The 19820-nt window shown below is 35.9% G+C and overlaps 1 protein-coding gene across 2 annotated transcripts in view; it reads right to left on the reverse strand.

The window, feature by feature from the left end:
* Nucleotides 1-8527: 8527 nt before the first annotated feature.
* The window catches only part of LOC128991514 (TOX high mobility group box family member 4), a 197540-nt gene continuing 186247 nt past the window's right edge, over nucleotides 8528-19820 (reverse strand). Inside the window, exons 8-12 of one of the 2 annotated variants that reach the window (XR_008490659.1) lie at nucleotides 18659-18739; nucleotides 17031-17258; nucleotides 10960-11073; nucleotides 10098-10263; nucleotides 8528-9133 (exon numbers count right to left, since the gene is read on the reverse strand). Coding sequence is in view for 1 of the 2 variants with exons in the window: in XM_054414461.1 (XP_054270436.1) it covers nucleotides 9073-9133; nucleotides 10098-10246; nucleotides 10960-11073; nucleotides 17031-17258; nucleotides 18659-18739 (633 nt within the window). In the remaining variant the exon portion in view is untranslated. The remainder of the gene's footprint in view (nucleotides 9134-10097; nucleotides 10264-10959; nucleotides 11074-17030; nucleotides 17259-18658; nucleotides 18740-19820) is intronic. The other variant, XM_054414461.1, reaches the window with a different exon arrangement.

Consider the following 19820-nt stretch of genomic DNA (forward strand, 5'->3'; position numbering starts at 1 on the left):
GCATCATTCGCATCAGTCAAGTCAAGTCAGGACAGGAGGGGATGCAGCGCCAGTGTCGGCCGGAAATCAAATCTCTTTGTGGAGGGGAAAACTAGGCAGACCGGGAGCGTTGATTAAACATCATATTCTTACAGTATTTTATATGTATTTCAAAGTGTTGACCTTTGTAATTATTGTATATTATAGACGATACTACTATACAGGAAAATATAGGTTAACTTTGACTTAATATTTACTTTTTGAATGAGATAACTGTATATTTGTGGATTTTGACTTTGCCTCTTTTATTGATAATAATATCAGAGGGCAGGCAAGAGTTTTCTACCTTTCCTTAAATTTTCACAATTATTGTGGTTTATTATTTATCACCTATAATTATTGTTATTTATTTATAATTAGTGCTATTTAATTGTGCACGTGTATAATTTGCAACACTTATATTGTTAAATATTTATTATTTTAATATATCTACTTAGCCACTTAGCAAGATACCCAAATGGCGGCATGAGAGTTTTTAATGCATGGATGCTCTAGACTCGAAATATGTTATAAATTCTATCGGCACCAGAGATCAGTGTCACCAGACATGACCTAGGACCCAATACTAGCTTACAAATTTACAATTGTCAATTGGATGAGAAGTTCATACTCAGGCCCGATTTTAGCGAATTTCCCTTTCTAGTATTCGTGGAAGTAGCTATTACCGTAGGTGGCACGGTAAGACCTAGGACCGGGACCGATTTACTTTTTCATTTTGATGTCCCCAGAGGCCATATACACCATTAGTTCAAATTTGTATATATCTATATATAAATATATATATAGATATATACACGTCCGTGAACGTGATAACTTGAGTAATTTTTGTCTGTTTTTGATGAAATTTGGTTCAAAGGTGTAAGGCGGGATAAACTTAAATGAGTTCGCGAACCAGCATTATCGGACCATGGGAACGGGGTTTTACAGGGGGTTTTATGAAGTAAAAAAATGGATTTTCTCATTTTTTACCCTCAAAACATAAAATTTTACAATTTCTCTCTATTTTAAGAGCTTAAAACAAATAATTTATTATATCAAAGTGTTTTTGTACGGTTATTGGTAACAGAGAAAATTCAAAAAATTGTAAATTTAAAATTACCATGTTATTTTTATGGAGAATTTTTTAAAATGTTGTAGTTTTCTTGTTTATGGATATATTTTGGTCAAACTTGGCAAATTTATTTATTTTATACTAAGCTATTAATATTTTTCCAAAAAATACACTTTATTAGTTTCCTTATAGCAGCAAACCTAGGTACTCATTAAACCTAATGTTATTTAAATAGATTTAATTGAAAATTAATTCAGACAAGTGGAAATTCGCTTAGGAAGGGCTTAGGTTTGCTGTGGCGGGGGTATTTATCCTGTCAGCGCCCTAGACAAAACTAATAGTACCACCCCTTTGCAATATACATACAATATGACTTTTACATATTGTCCAACGACCAGGAATTATGCGTAAGTTTTTTAAACCTGGAACTTTCAATTTACCACAATCGCGCATGACAAAAGTGGTCTATCCGTAACCGCGGGAGACGATAATATATGTCTACACACGGCCGCGAGGGTTGGCAAGAACTTTTTCACAATCGCAGCTAGAAGCCGAATGTCTTCAAGACCGCGGGAAACAGTAATACTAAAATACTCCCGCCGCAGCAAACCTGCAGACTAAGCGAATTTCCATTATTGACTGATTGGATTTACAAATGTCTCCTTAAAAATATCACATTTAATTTATTCCCTAGAATTAGTTTAACGAGTACTTAGGTTTTCTGCAACTGGGTGGGCACTGTTTAAACGTTTTACTTTTGTAAAACTTTAATAGTTTATAATAAGAAAAATGCATTTTCCAAATTTGATCTAAATATGTTCATAAACAAGCAAACTACAACTCAGTGCCGGATTTAGGTTACCTGAGTCCCTAGGCCAAATTACTTGAGCGGCGCATACACCAATGGGGGAAATTCCTGGCGATTGCAGAAAATAAATCGTGAACAGTACCCGTGGGCCGCAATCATAACGACTTCTTCAGTCGGGTTGCAATCATGACGACATCATCAGCGTCACCCGCGGCCTTGGTAAAATAGTGAATATCTCCCATGGGCCGAAATCACCACCACATCTTCAGCGACCATGTCAAAATCGTGAATATCTACCATAGGCTGCAATCATTGGGACATCCGAACGACACGTGGCAATTAATAGCAAAATTATGAACACGTCCCGTGAGCCGAAATCACGGCGATAGCATCATCGTCACCCGCCACTGCGTCCAAATCTTTATTATCTCCCGTATAGGCCACAATCACGGCTACTTTATCAGCGTCACCTTCGACTGTGGCGAAATCGTGAATATCCCCTTGGGCCGCAATCATCCATGTCACCCACAATCGCGGCAAATTGATAACTAAAAAAATATTGGTCTTTAAAAAAAAAAGGAATATGATTATCAACCCATTGCGGCCCTAGGCCACGGCATAGTGGCAAATCCGGCACTGCTACAACTGTTTACTTATTCTCCACAAGAATAACATGACTAATTTAAATTAAATAAAAAGTATCAAAAAATGGGGGTTTAAAGTTTTTGAGTGTCCCCTCAAAAGGGGGGATTTGGGGGGCAACTAAAAATTTTTTAATGTAAACCCCTATCAAGTGATACCTTATTTTGAAGTGTTTACAAAAACTTAAAGAATGGTGAAAACTATAGGTCGCTATCTCTTCTCTAACCAAAATGGTAGCCAATATTAACATTACGAACCAATTTTACCATTGATTTTATACAACATTTGATGGGCTACCATTTTGGATAGAGAAGAGATAGTGACCTCTAGTTTTCACCATTCTTTAAGGTTTTGTAAACACTTCAAAATGAGGTGTCACTTGAAGGGGGTTTACATTTAAACTATTTGAGTTAACCCCCAAATCCCCCCTTTTGGGGGGACACTGAAAAATTTCAAAATCATAAAATGTAACTTCCTGCTAAGATTGCATGACCACCAAAAGGATATATTTGTATATTTAATGGGGAAAATATTAAAGGGGGGGTCTTGACTTTTTATTCACCCTGTATAAATCTATAAAACAAGTAGAACAAATAGTATTTTGGCCCCTGGAGACATAAAAATGAAAAAGTAAATCGGTCCCGGGCCTAAGTCTTATGGTATATAGCTACTTCCCTCTAAGGAAATTCGCTAATATTGTTCTAATGTTATTAATTTTCTCCTGTCATTTCATGGACTCCTATCTTAAGAGTTACTGAATAGAATACCATGTTTTCACACTACTGTTTGCCCTGTTTTATTACAAGAATAAAAATAGGATATAAACTTGCAGTTAATAACGCTTTCCCTAACCGAACATATCTCAAAACATACTTCATAATTTACAATAGAATGAGAAGACTACTTACAGTATCCATAGAGTAATGATACAACCATTGACTATATATACCTTACAACCTAATAAGGTGTTAAAGTGTATAAAAAGTGTCCAGCATTGAACAACTGGCTGGGCACCATCCAAATCAACAATTTGGCCATACCTCTTACATTAAATCTTTGTAATATTACTATAGCAGATTTTTTCTCATTTTAACACATAATTTTCTATCACTTGGTTTAGTTATTTATACCCTGACAAACAAAATATTTAATAACATAATATTCTCAGTTGCGCATCTTGGACTAATATTTTTTAGTTAACGATGAAGACTGAATGCATAATGCCTACAAGGATTCAAGGTCCAGGGAACAGGAAAATATTCACATTTCCCTGTAGGGAAATTCGCTAAAAATCTATATTTTAGCATAAACAGAATAAATGCAGGGTGTTTTTCAAAGAATGCTGGGATTTTAAATGGCAATTGCTTGGATACTATTCCAACTAAACGTTTTATATGTCAAATTAAAGCTGAAATAACTAAGTTTTGTTCCCCGAGTAGCAAGGGAGGAAATTTTGACCTTGGCATGCGCAAAACAGGTGCGGGGTGTTAGGCTGCTATTGCGACTCCCACGCCTGACGCCAGTGCAATGTTTAAGGCGCAATAGAAGGCACAGAGTGTTCTGTGGGTTACAGAGTTTATATTGATAGCTAAATTTAACTAAATTTAAATCTACTTGTTGATTAATACCAGGGCCGTCCGAAGGGGGCAACCGGGGCAAGCTGTGCCGGGCGCCGTGGCTGAGGGGGCGCCGCGCGGCGGCTATTTGTATTAACATGGTATTAAAATATGCGAATGTGACTATTATTACTGGGGGGAGGAGGGGGCGCTACGACCACATTTGCTCCGGGCGCTGCCAAACCTAGGGACGGCCCTGATTAATAAATTTGACACTGGTTTAATGAGTTTCGAGGCACTGTAGTGTTTTGAAGACATTCACCTGGCCGGCTAAAAACAAGTGATGGCATAGTCGAAGAAATTCGACAATTCTGCTTCAGAAGCCCCAAAAAATCAATTGACCGATGAAGTCTTCAGTTGAACAAACCTAAATTGGTCACTTTATGATGTTATCTGTAAAAGATAGTCTTTGTGCCTACAAGAGATTCAGTCAAGACATCAGATAAACTTGCCGATCGCCCTAAGCATACAGACTTGGCCAGTTTTACAGTCATATACGATTGATGAAAATATTAATTTTATTAAATTATTCCTAAGTGTATAATAGTATAAGAAAAAACTTTGTTCTTTTTTCTTCAATTTGACCCATAAAAAATTTAATTATCTTGAATAGTCCCCGAGCAACGACTGTTTAAAATCCTGGCATTCTTTTATAATAACCCTGTATAGACTGCCAAAGGAAGGTTCTGCGATGTGTGCCGTAAGTACACGGCAATCCTAGCAGTGGATGCCAGGACTTATGCTAACTGTAGTACAGCTGACGGTCTATATTTTATTCCACTCGTCTATGATTTTAGGGACTAATTGATACAAATAATGTAAGTACATTTAAATTCAAATTGTAAACAAAAACCATATCAATGAAATAATTCGCTTGATTTCAATTTTGAAAACTTGGATGTAGAGCCTAGATTAATTGAGCGGAGCGATCGAAGCTCCTTGAGATCAGGCCTTATGCAAACTGTGTAATTCAATCATGCAATAACGGCTGAACACATTGAAGCCAAAAATAATTGGGCTATTTAGATGAACAGTGAGCATTTTATTAAAGAAACAAATTATTCAATTTTATAAAGCCTACCGTTTTGAAACTAGTGATGTGCGATACGTATCGTATCGTATCGGAATATCGCGATACGCGAGGGACGATACGATATTTGAAAAACGATACGCATCGTATCGCCTAAAACGATATTTGTATTTATATCGGCACATAGAGCGATACGATTCATGCCAAAACGATATTTTTAAGCTTTTTTTGCGCAGGCTCCCGCAGGCCTAGCAAACTGCAAAATCTTTACTCTGTGGATGTGTAGTTTGAAATAGGAGTTTTAGACGTCTGTATTTTTTGTTTTTACTTGATAATGTACCAGTCCCATCCCAGTCCAGTCCATTTCCACTAACGTGCTATCTAGCACTAGTAGTGCAGAGTGTGGGAACTGTCACGGCCGCCTTTAACTCCAGGCCGCGGCCTTCGAAGTGGCAACGTCGCAAGTAGTGTTGTAACAGCTGTTTCGTCTGGAAGAAGCTAATGCTATTTTCGTATTTATGAAAGATTTGTTACTGGACTATGACAATATTGACTCCCGCTTAAAATGTACAGATTTAATTCGTATTGTTTCGGTTTTCAATTATGTATGTTTTATTTTCAATATTTTAATACATTTATGTTCATAAATTTAAATAAATAAAGTGTGAATTAATGAGCTGATGTTACCTGTCTGCTATGTTATCTTATGGGACGTCTGTCACTAAACAACACCACTTGCGACGTTGCCAATTCTACCAGGCCGCGGCCTGTATAATTAAAGGTGGCCGTGGAACTGTCTGTGGCAATTACTACATTAATTTATCTGCAATCCTAAAATGCTATCGGAAGGATAGGGAAACAGGTCCAAGACCTAGGGAGTTGTAAAGGAAGTAGTAAAGGCGAGCAGCGTGGAGTGTGGAAATGGATTAATGTATCTGCAATACTAAGACTGTTTTCTGAGTAAACTAATGATTTTCCCCGAGCAAAGCTTGGTCCCCAGGTACTTATATAAGTTAGCCGTTTCTAGGTTAGGTAGGGGAGGGGGGAAACGATACGATACGTATCGTTTTTCGATATTTTTGACGATACGATTCGCGTATCGCGATACAGACGCCCGATTCGATACGGCGATACGATATTTTTTTCCGATACGTATCGTATCGCTGTATCGCGATACGCGTCCGTATCGCCCATCACTATTTGAAACTAACATAACAAATTTTCAATTTTTAATAGATAATTGTTGTTCTGATATTAAGGATTGATTTTAAATGCTGATTAAATTGGAAGATTTTGTGAACTTAATAGTTATACAAAGACTTAACATCACAACTATTTACATTATGCCTTGAAATTAAGGAAATCAATAGAAAAATTGTTTCCTAAATGAAGTGTTTGTTAATTGCAGATAAATTTAACATTAGACAACCAATAAGTTCTAGAAGGCGTGGTAATCCATCCGAATTGTGACGTCCGCAACTGAAAATGCAGAGAAGCATTGACTATTGCCGAGTCACCTGGAAAGTAAACATTTTGCACAGTAATTTGTATTTTTCATATAAAAAAAATAAATTCATATTGATGGTTTTTGGCCCAGGATCACTTCTTGAATATTAATACCCCCGCCGCAGCAAACCTGCAGACTAAGCGAATTTCAACTTGTCTGATTACATTTTTACTAAAATATTTCCATAAATAAGACATATTATTCCCTATTTAAATAACATTAGATTTAACAAGTGCTTAGGTTTGCTGCTACGGGGAAGGTAAAAAGTGTTTTTTGACCATACATCAATATAGGATGAAATAAATAAATTTGCCAAATTTTATCAATATATACCCATAAACAAGTAAACTACAAGAATTTTCATTTTCTCCATAAGAGTAACATGGGTATTTTTAATTACACTATTTTTGAATTTTCTCCGTGACCGTTAGGCATACAACAGCGCTTCAATATACTAAATTATTTCTTTTTTTAAGCTCTACAAAACGTTTTATAAAGAAATCACAATTTTTTGTTTTTAAGTTCAAAAATAGGAAAAACCCATTTTTACCCCATAAAACCCCCCATAATCCCCCGTTCCCATGGTCCGATTATGCTGGATCGCGAACTCGTTCGAATAAACGTAGGTTTACACGTTTGTACCAAATTTCATCAAAATCGGATCATTTTTGCTCAAGTTATAGCGCTAACGGACACATATACAGTAGAGTCCCGCAAACTCGGCGTAATGTGGACTGAAAGGGTGCCGAGTTTGTGAAATGCCGAGTTATTGGGAACTAGGCTTAACAATACAGTTTTGAAGCTTTTCAACCGCCTTTTTTATTTATATTTATATTACAAGTCAGTATTAAGTCATCAGATATAGTGAAACAAGTCCTTGGTGCCTTAGAAAATAAAAAAATGTATACTGTACATACATATTTAACTAAAAATCACAAATTTTCTGAGCCAGGTGATGGCCGAGTTATCGAGTGCCGAGTTTGCGGGATTCTACTGTATATATGAATTTGAACGGATGGTGTTTTTGGCCTCTAGGGACCTCAAAATGAAAAATTAGATCGGTCTTGGGTCCAGGTCTTACCATGAGTACTACGGTAATAGCTTATTCCCTATATGGGAAATTCGCTAAAATGGTATAAAATTAATTGGTTTCAACCTCGAAACCGGTGACAACAACTTTATCAATGATTATGGTTTCGGAACCACTAACAGTGGTTTATTCAGAACCAAAATAACCTATTTCATACGATGCTGGTTTCTTTTTTTTTAGGTTAAAGGTATATTCAAGAGTAAAGATTGATTCAAAGGCTTTAAAATTACAATAGTGAGGTGGACATATTTAAACATGAACGTTGCATTTATTTCAATGTTAGGCGATAGCGGGAATTCTCATCATCAGCACTTAACATGCTAAGAGAATTGGAACCAAACCCGCTTCAAGATGTCATTTTTGCAGAAGTCAAAGATTAAACACTAAACTGGCAGTAGCACCTTGTTCTTCAAAGCACATTACTAATACCCAGTAGAGAACGATCTTTAGTATTTTGATTTACAAAAATAGAATCATCCGATAAGCAAGTCAGAAATATCACTACGGTATTAACATTCAAGTGCAATATCCTTAGGAAAGCTTAGTGAGATTGCTCATGCATTTTTAAAATTATTAATGACTTATTTCTTAACAGCTAAGTTATTATTTTTTTATTCATATGGTAAACATGAATTCAAATAGTTCAAAATATTAATGTAGGTAACACTACTTACCAAAGCTACCTAAGAACACACAATTCCTGGAATGTGAGAAATAATACAAGGTTTAGAAAAACACATCATGCCTGTTTTTGTAATTTTAACGTTTATGGGTTTCTCAAAATATCAACAAGTACATTTGTTTGGAAAAACAACCTACTAATCACTTTACACTTTAAAAATATAACACCAGAACTTATTCGGAACTGTAGCTTTCCCTAAACGAACGTCCGTTCGTCAATACAAACTAACTGTCTCTATAAAACGAAACAAACAACATCAGGTAATCTAAACCGGTATTAAAACGATCGATTTGTACATCGCTAAAACTGCATCGTTAAAATACTCAATAAATCTCTATCATTACAAAATGTTTTTACATAGACTCGAAAAATTAAATTAACAACGTGAGCGTAAAACATAAATACTAACTTATCACTTCTCTTTAAAATATAAACATTTTTTACCTTGCCTTATATATATATATTTATATACTGATGAGAAATATCTAACAACTATTCTACCTACAATATGTAAATATGCATTCACTTGAAAAAGGGCGAAACATGCAACAGCATCGGCTGCCGGCCGGGACAGTCTTTTACGGTATGTACAAGGAACGACACCACCTTACGAGGACTCGGACGCGTCAGGGAGCTGATTGGCTGCTACCCACGAGTTGAAAACGTCCCTGAAACAAGACAACACTCGTGTGAGCTTACATCTTCTAATCACTAATCAACAGTATGTGTCAGACCAAACGTAGAGATTTGATGGGTACTCTGCAAGAACAACTGTCTTAGGTTCCAATACAAATGTAATTCAGTAGAATTAGTTATTTCAATCATCGATGAGGTTACACAAAAATAACATTAGTACTCTTTACAGTGTTACTGATGAAATAGCAGAACATACCAAGTTAAGGACTCACATTAGGTAGATGGTGAGTTGTAAATCTGTTGGTGGTATATATTGGCTCTGGTGTGATTGACTCAAGAGTGACAAGCACAGTATTATTATTTGTTATTTCTCTTAAGTACACTATCGCTAATCCATTTTCTTGAATTCAGTTAATTCACAACCAGTTAAGATAAGAAGTTAGGTCTGGAATAGGTTATGTTAGGTAAGGACAAGGTGGGTATAGGGTGCCAATTTGTAAATTATTGACGTATTGGTAATAAATATAAGAATCAGGGCAAGTAAATCCAAACGTATGGGTGAGGAATTTTCAACAGGGACTTGTTTACCATCAGAAAATGTTGATTTTTTTCATAAATAATTCTAAATAGTGTCAGATGGAGAAAGTTTTGTTTAAGTGTTTATTGATATATCTCAGATTAGACAAAATAATTTTTCTAACTAGATTCCTATCAGGAAATCTATTAAAACCTGATTATTGCACAGAAAGTGGAAAACCACACTAGCCTATCTCATTACTAATAAATAAAATAAACAATAAAACAGTAAACAACAATTGCAAGTGATAAAAGCCAAGTAAATATGCATTTAATTTAAAGTATGCAGAACATGTCCTTTTGCTAATACTGTACCTACTGATAGGCTATTTGAAATGGTTGAAGTGGTTGAGAATAATCGGAAAACCACCAAACTCAATTACTTGACCTAAAATAAATTCTATATTGCCATGTACTTACTTGCAGTGGGTGACGACACACTCATTGCTGCAATACTCGTCTTCCCACTCCGGGTTGGTGGTGGCGGGGTTGGGGCAGCCGTGACGGATACACTGTTGTGGGGCTGCGGGGCTCACTGACTGGAGGGGGTCACCCCCGTTGTTGCCCCCCTGTAACACCAGCCCCACTACCAGCTCAATTATCGGAGCTTCTACCAAATTTGCACTTGCACTAAGTTAATACTAATAAGCCTATATATTTGAGAAACTATCACATCAAACCCCCTTTTAACACCCCCACCTTAAACCAAAATGTGTGTTAAGTTAACCAAAAGAGAAATAAGACATCAATTCAAATGGAAAATACATAAGGAAACGGGAATTGTCCACCTTGGTTTGGATAGTTAGCAACCACTGAGAAGATAAAAGTTCAAAAATTACTGGTCAATTATTTTTAGAAATAGGCTAGGTAGTGTTTTTTTTATAGAATTGAGGATTTCAAGATGACAGGCATTATTAAAATAACTACTGCCCTTCAAAGGAAAATTCTCTAACAACAAACAAAAACTGATGGGTGTTGTTGTGTTTGATAAAAAAATGTTTTAAGTTATAATTAATCTAAGGCAACTTAAGTTTATGACCAGAATTTTTCAACAAAATCATGGGCCAAAGCAAGCTAAACTTACTTTGATTCAATAAGTTAACCTAAAGATTTACTTTTAGCTCAAAGGCCAAAATAGCACTGCTTTCAAACCCCTAGTTAACACCATACATTATTATTTTTATGTACAGGCCTACAACAAACCATCCAAGTTTTTTAAAAACACTTAACTTTTAAACCACTTTTAAAATCTAAAACAAACAACTCAGACTTTGGCTAATACCTGCTGCTGTTGCATGTAGTTTGAGCCAATGTTGTTTGTCTGTTGTTGTTGTGAATTTTGCTGTTGTTGCTGTGGTAATTGTTGTTGTTGGCCCATATGTCCACCAATCATCCCCTGAAAATATAATCAATTTAAGTTAAGTTAGTTAGCAAGGCCTAAATGAATATTTATAAAATAAACAATTTAGTGCAGGTACTAACTTATGTCGTTTCCAAAATGTCGTTCAACTTCCAGAAATAAACTTTAAAGACAATCTTAGTTGTGTGAAATACCTACAGTAACTGGAATTGATTCCCAAACCAAGTTTATTATTGTGATAACTCATTTGCGGAGATGTTATAAAAGTGATAATTAAAGGACCAAATCAAGTGCAATAGTTTGTAAAATATACGGTATCAGCAATCTGACTTTCCAGAACTGTTTTCCTCTTAAGAAAATTAAAAAATCTGGTCACAGATGCATACTTAAAGCTGGCCTATTATGGCCTCTTCCACAGCTTGATGAGCTATGGTGTCATTGTCTGGGGACACGCTTCAGAGACTAAGAACATTCTGATTGTTCAAAAGGCTGCCATAAGAGCCATAACGTCCAGCGAAAGACACGAACACTGTAGGCCACTTTTCCGAGCCCTAGGAGTAATGACTAGGCCTATCTACAGCCAATTCATTTATAACCGTCTGGTGCAGACCAAGGAAAATATAGATACCCGTAACCTCAGCTGCAGAAACCACCTACATCGTTATAATACAAGAAAAGGAGACGATTTTTTAAACGTTCCTTTCTGCAGGCTTAGTAAACAAAAAGACTGTCATCCGGCCCTTGGCATCAGACTTTATAACCACCTGCACCAGGACATAAAGTCACTCCCTCTTAAGAGCTTTAAAAAGAGAGTAGAGGAGCTACTCAAGGCGCGGCCCCTGTACTCCATGAAGGAATATTTCACAGAGGAAAATGGTGAATGGACCTCGTAATCTACAGCCATGTTAACCGCATAAATATATAAGTTAAAGTATTAAAACTAAAATGTTTTTTCTTTGACGAAATCTAGGGGTATTAATTAACTTTCCAGTCACTACTGGTCATCGATGGATACATGGTATAAAGGTATGACACATACTTTCTCCCATAAGTTTGTCAACAACCTTTATCATGGGTAGCGGTGGACGATACTATGATATTTTATAGGGAAATATCACAAAAGTTGAAATAACTTTTGAATCGTAGGCTAATTGTTACAGCAATGGGGGGTTGCTTTATTTTTTTTTAATTATTAGGACGTATAAAAATAACACACCAATTTGAATCAAAACCAGTTTTTTCCTAAAATCCAACATAGCCTATATTATTTTATGGGTTTTATGGGAAAATAACATAGGCCTAAGTTATTACAATAGGCTACGCTTTACTTTAGGTCCTACACTCATTCGAATGAAAATATAGATTATTCAATTGTTTCATTCGATATATCTTTTGGTTGGTTAGATTAGGTTAACCTTACCTAACTAACCAAATGATATAACTTATCGAATAATCGATATACCGATCGATATTTTCATTCGAATGAGTGTAGGACCTAAAGTAAAGTGCAGCCTTAATAACTTTGGAACCGTAATTTTGAGGAAAAAGGTGTTTGTACTAGAGTTTAAAGGACTAAGTTATAGTAGGCTATACTTAATTTATATCAAAATCGTTCGGGCCATTTCCAAGAAAATCCTATTTGTCCGTTATCTTATGGGGTTTTTTAAGGGGAAATCACCATTAAAAATCAAAATTTCAAAAAAATGCCTAGAGGTAAGTTACCATGGATTATGGATATTTTATAATAGGCCCTAAGCTGCCTGAGCCTCTTCAGGCAGACAGCCTTTCTCTTCCTCTTTTCAAATCCAAAATTCATAACTGGCTTGTAGCAAATGCGTTCTAAGTTATACTCAGTTAAGGACTTTTAGAAACATAAATTTATAGCCTACAATGGAATCATTCATACTGTAAATTAGTACAAAAGTAACTTACGACTCATCTGGAATTGTTCGATTCATAATGAAACGAGAAAAGTCCTACAAACATATATGAAAACCCAACCTAACATAATCGCCGCAGCTTACTGTATAAGGGTGGCCTCCGGATAATACCAAAATACCTACCGAATTGATCGATAACTAACTTAAAAAGGCCTTTAGCCAAAACATCAAACTTCTAAATTGATTGTAAGTTAACAATCAATAATTACGTTGGAGTCGTATAACTCAACTTTTAAAGTTTTGCAGATGAAGAAAGTTACTTAGCCTAGGCATACAGTAAGATATATTTATAGGCACTCCATAAACTGAGTAGTGAGCTCTTTTTCCTAGAGCAGAGTCCGGGCCTGGATATTGATTCTTCACTGGCAATAACTTAGGGCCTAGAAAAATGTACCACCAAATTGGGCCCGACAGTTAACTTTGGCTTTTCTGTTTAACACGTTCGCGGCGGCACGTCAAATGGCGGGCGTATCCCAGGTGCGGCGCAGCCCTCAGCATCGAACAAACCCGATTGCCGCGTGTGATTGGCTTTCCAATTTCGGTTTGACAAATAGCAAATAACGTGCGAGGATGTCCTGCTTTACAGCGAGAGTCGACATAGTTCGCTCAACACCCACAGATAGCAGCGCTGCTTGTAACGTAGCCGGTCCCATTGGAATTGTATTGCCAAATGGAGGGAAAAAGAGGGGACAAAAAGTAGAATTTTGAGATTGCCAGACGGGGATTTTACGGGGAAATTTACTACCAACCTAGGCCTACACCACAACAAATACAGCATACTATTGAGCAGTGCTGTGCGAGGATTCAAGTTTCTAGCTCTAATCCTGGCTTAAAAATAAATCATTTCGTACTGCATTGCAGCTTGGGAGCGATCGCACCCACCAGGATGGCATTAGGGTTCCGTATGGGAGCGATCACTCCCATGCCGCTGTGAAAGTGTTAAAAAGCCTGTTTTGGTTTTTCACTCTAGGCTATGCAATGGTGTGTAAAAACACATAATTTACATAGCCTATATACAATTATTTCTCAAAAAGACTATATTTATCAATGTGTGATTCAAATCATAGCCTATGTTTTGTTTGTTTATACATATTTTAAAAACAAACTTATAATTATTACAGTCCACTGCTACTTTCATTTAACATGTACGGTACTAGATATTTTCTATCTTTTATTTTACAATTCAATTCAATTTCACTTTACACAATGGACTGTGCAATGTTTTCAGCAATAAGCTAGGCCTACACTCAACCAGTCAAAAACAACATTCCACAGAATAATTTCAAAACGGTCAACATGTAGGTACCTTAACCCTCCCAGTGCACCTCAAAGTGCACCACACTTTGTATAGTGTTACTTGCCGATTTTTCGACAAGCAGACATCGTTTACGGCGAAGGCTCTATAACTGACTGAATCGGATTGAACTGGATCGAGTTAGGTATCGTTCTTTCCGTTACATTCTAAGCTGTCTCCAGATGTCTGTCTCTAAGCGCTATTCATTTTAGTTCTGAAAATATTGTAGCAGACAGCTGACGTGCGTGTATTTGTAAACAGCTAGGTTCCCCCGGACCGATGACTGATGTGTTTTATTACGTTTATCATTGTTTTAGTGTTAAAAATCAAAAGTAGTGATATACGTGGTGCATTATAAGAAGATTTAAGTGGTTTTGAAGTGCTGGTTGATGATCCTGAAGAAGTAGGTAGTGATATTGATGTAAATTATCAGCCAGATTCCTAGCTATGGTTAGGCTATGCATTCTTAGCTAAACGCTATGTACTGAAATCAGTTTTTTGCCCATAACTTATTTATTTGCAAATATAGGCCTACTTCCTTATATTATTATATATTTGTAATCCTCATAAAATTTAGAACAAAGTGGCTATTTTCAAATATTTATAGGCCTATAATTTATACAATTTCATTAGGCGCAAACTTATTTTTTTTTTGAAAATTTTCGAAATTATATTTTTTTTACCTAAAAAATTTTTTTTTTGAAAAAATGTTCCTTATGTTTTATATATAATATTGAAGCCCATGATTTTCCAAACAAAATGGTATATAGAACATTAGAATTAACATTGTTTTAAGCTTCTCAGATCCGTTTTAATAAAACCTTGCAAATGCGCCAAAAATAGGTGGACATTAAGGCCTAAACTATGGACACTTGGAGGGCTATCATGTTAACATGTAAACAAGGTAGGGCCTAACTTAAAACATGATAACTTAGTCTAGCCTAGGCCTACTACAAATTTAATAACTTAAGTGATACTGGTGTCTTATAAACCCTGGTCTAGTTTTAGAACAAAATCTTAAGTAACTTAAATGTAAACTTATACTGTGATAATCTGAAGCGTATAGTTCTATTGCGACAAACAAACCACTCAGGATACCAAAATTGGATATAGGCCTAGGTAGATAAGGTTATGACAACAATCCTTTCATGTAAACGAGGCTCATTTGACCACATGATAAAATATCTCTAATTCTTATCCTATCACGAGCATAATATACATTGCAAATAAACTTACGAATAGTAAATGTAGACTTAAATTTTGATTAAACCTCAAAACACAACCAACGCCTTAAAAGAATTCGCGAACCGGTCAAAATTTACAAAACACCACAAACCACAAACACTAACAACAACCTCAATCCTCCTCAACCGCTAACAACAAACGAAGAAACGTAAGTAACGTAACGTACACTCAAATCAAAATGGCTGCTGCTGAAGCTCAAGCTAGCCGAAGCTAAATCAAAATCAGAACACAACTGTCTGTTTGAAGAAATTCCGAGGAGTAACTGCTGCCATGTAGCCGTTCCACCAGATGTCACGATAATTAGCAGGTAGCCTATCTCTTTCCTCTTTTCCGGATGCCGAATTCAAAAAGGGGGTTGAATATCTTTTAGGTAATCCGATTAAATTTACTTATTTCAAAGAGTTTTTTATACTTTTTTTATTTCGCCTGGCCAAGTAATTAAGTTCTTTTAGTCAATGTGTGCTCATTGATGGTTATTAATTTTTGTTTTTCTTCTCTGCATGGTGTGTTGCAGGCTTAGGCTAGTAAGATTTTGTATGCATTGAATTTTCCTTGTACATTTCGTATGTTTTTAGGAAATATATTATTCTCATTCTCATTTCGTCACATAGCACGAAAAAGAAACGAACCCGTTGATAGGTTGACATCACGCTTATTATTCGAAGGTTCTAGTTGTTTAAATATATATTTTTTTCAATCAGGCTTTACGTTTTGAGTATGACCAAAAGCTAAATATTATAATCAACGTTATTAAGAAATATAAATATAAGTAGGCCTTATTATTACATAGCGGCACAGAGAATGAACAGAGGCAACAACGGCATCACGAGCCATGAATGAAACCATTTGAAACCAATAAAATTAATACATTTAGTTTTGTAACTGGAACCAGTGGAACAGCAACTGTGACAAGCAGGACGAAACAGCTACTTAAAAACGCTAGTGCGCATGTGCGGGTCTGTGTGTCATTTCTATAAGTAGCAGTCAGTCGTGAACAAACTGTGTTCGGTTGCCGGAAAGCTGACTGGAACGGAACAACGGAACGTCACACTCGCACCGGTGGAACGCTGAAACTGGAAGGATAACCAGTAGTGCCACTACTACGCCTTTAGAGCGTTCTAACGTTTAACCAAGAGTTATACTATATAAATAATTTATACATTTTATTGTTATTGTTTAAGACTCTGCCATTTTAAGGGGAATAATCAGACGGGTAATATCAGCAAAACATTTTAGAACCTTAAACAGGTTTCACATACACACATCAACCACTACATCTGTTAATTTAATTTATGGTAGTAAGATTATTGGTTAACTCAACTTTTCGGAAAACAAATATGTGTAATAATGTATAATCAATAATGTGTGATGTCAAACAGGCAAACAGACATCTGCCCTTATTCAACTAATGATCAGATAGTTTTTAATGTACTAGTACATTACCAGAGAAAGAAAAAAAAATTGGCTAGTCATTCATTATTCAACATATGTTTAAGAAGTGGTTAAAATCTCACCTGTTGATTATGCTGCTGTTGTTGGTTGGGTGCCCTGTTGTCGGGCATCATGTGAGGCTTCTTGTTCATACTCATGTTGTTGTTCATGTTGCTCATATTGCTCATGTGTTGTTGCGGGGAGGGGGCAGGCATGGGAGGGGAGGGAAGTCCTGTAGGTGGAGAGTAACCACTGTATCCCCCTCCATATCCTCCATATGCCCCATACATTGTTTCCTGTTCTCCAGCCCCCTAAAAAAGTTAGTGTTAAAAAACAACTGTAATTGGGTCTTGAAGCATAATAAACTGTATTTCATTAAAAGTTACCGTAAGTAGCATTTTTCAGCTAAGTTTTTTTTTTAAAGAATTAAAACCTACATTAAAAAGAATTAGCGTGGCAATTGAGGAAATGTGAAAAGTTGCAAGCAAGGGAAAATAAGAGAAAAGTAAAAATTGATCAGCTGATCGCTTATCCGATAATTTTTAAAACGATAATTTTTTGACAATGTCACTGAATAGACCTGCTAGAAAATGTCAGCTCTCAGTTTGATGGGAGTTTCTACTGTCCTGCTCAAACCTTCTATCTATATAAATAAAATTAGAGTTTTGTCTGTACATTGCTTAGAATAATGAACTTTTTGGTTATTTTTACATTTCATAGGTCAGAGAAACCGAATCAAACCTTATCTCAATTTCTGTCTGTCTGTCTGTCTGTCTGTCTGTCTGTCTATCTGTCATTCTCTTGGTAACGCTAAAATACGCACTTTATTACAACTACTCCTCAATAACTATAGCACTGTCCCGCCTGAAACTTATTTTCCAAATACTATACATATATGAGATGGTTTTAGACGTATTTCATCGAATATGAGACAGTTAGATATTTAACAGTAAACCCTTGAAAATCAAGTTTTTGTCGATTTTTGACGTGGAATTTCTGGAAGCCCATGTTAACCTTATGAGAAATGAAATTATTGAATCTTAACAGCTGTTTCAATTAAACAAGTTGGTTCTGTTCTGTGATGTTCAATAGCATTAAAGTTACAAGGATTACCAACAGGGTGCAGCACTAGCACTATTATTTCTTTTACATTTATGACAACAGCTAATTTGCAACCTGGAGGCGAGTGAGCGTAGCGAACGAGCTAACCTGAAGGCAAGTGAGCGTAGCGAACGAGCTAACCTGAAGGAAAGTGAGCGCAGCGAACGAGCTCCAACATACAGGTGAGTGAGCGTAGCGAACGAACTTCAACCAGGACGTGATTGAGCCATGCAAACGAGATCAGATAGTAAAAATAAAAGTAAGCCTACCGTTATAGGATCGACCGGCAGACACAGAGGTAATTTAACCTTTTATTGATTGTCATACCGATCCGGAACAACAAAAAACAACATAAAATGAAGCTATGTATAATAGTTTGGCCAGCATATCTTAAAATATGCAAACCAACTGCTGTTCTTTATATAAGAAGGTTTCAACTGAATATTATAAGATCCCCGTGCGTAGAACGGGTACACAGCTAGTAAATAAATGAAATTTATATAGTTTCATAAGAGTTCATACAATTTAAGGGTTTGAAATTGCTTTGATCCTATAGTAAAAAATTGTTTTTGAAAACAACAGAGCTTATATTCTGTAATAAAATACTTACTTTTGAAACTAAGCTGGCCCGGTAAGCTGCTAAAGCTTTTAAGTAATCCTTTTTGGCTGCTTCAGTCTTCTTCTTATATACCTGAGGACAAATGTAATAAATAAGCTTAATGTTATATTATGCTGACTACAGAAATTAGGAATTAAAGTAAGAAAATAAATTACTGTCAATAAAATGGCTGGTGAAATATATCAGATTTACATGTGTATTCTCTATGTTAGTTCAATAGTTAACTAAACTCTTTGCAAAGTTTATAGCAAACAAATTGTTCACAATATGTGTGCATTCAATTATGTTAAAATATAAAAAAAATCTCTACCCGCATATTTCTGTGCAGGTAAGGCATTTGAAATTAAAAGCTTTACGATTAGCATTCACTTTTGGCCCTTTCAATATTTTGAATGGTTGTGAAATCCGGAAATATTATAAATGGTGTGGAAGATCCATCTCAAACACTTATGTATGTTTACATTATTTACAAACTCCTCACAAATTCTTTTATAACGGGAACACATTTCTTTCCCTCAAGCGAAAAGCTTTAGAAAAGTCTGCAGTTCTTTTATTAGCATGTGAATAAAGAATGAGTTCAAATAGATTACCATTCCTAAAAGAGGGGGGAAGCCTCCTATCTGTTGCTTATTTCATCTTTCTCTCTTCTCCCCCTTTAAACCCCCTTACACACACATACACCCCTTCACACACACATAGACTCAAAACATCCTTCTGAATCTTTGATTATATCTTACATTGAAATTTCTTCAAAAGGTGCATTCAGTCCTCCCTTCCTGTTTTACATTTCTCAATTTCCTTTTCCCTCTTACAGCATCCTTTGTGCATTCCTTGAGCAACATTTTCAGTTGATCTTTGTCTTTAAACACACACTGAGCAATGTTTTAATTAAGTGAAGCGTTTAATAGCCAATCAGGATCCTCCTCAAAAAGTCAAATTCTTCTGACCTTTTGATCGCTCTCACATTCGCTCTTTATATTTTCTTAAGTACACTAGATCATTTAAACAAAATTTTAATCTGTCTACTCTATATGAGTATTAAATAGCTTCAAGCTGTCATCCTTAACAATTTTGGAAAGTTAATAAATTCTGAATAAAGATTCAAGTGGGTTTACTCTCGTCAGTTAGGAGTGGGGGGGGGGAGCAAGCTGGT

This window comes from Macrosteles quadrilineatus, unplaced genomic scaffold (assembly GCF_028750875.1).
Source record: "Macrosteles quadrilineatus isolate MER2022 unplaced genomic scaffold, UCM_ALF_1.0 Scaffold_1__1_contigs__length_201487025, whole genome shotgun sequence".
Taxonomy (NCBI): Eukaryota; Metazoa; Arthropoda; class Insecta; order Hemiptera; family Cicadellidae; genus Macrosteles; species Macrosteles quadrilineatus.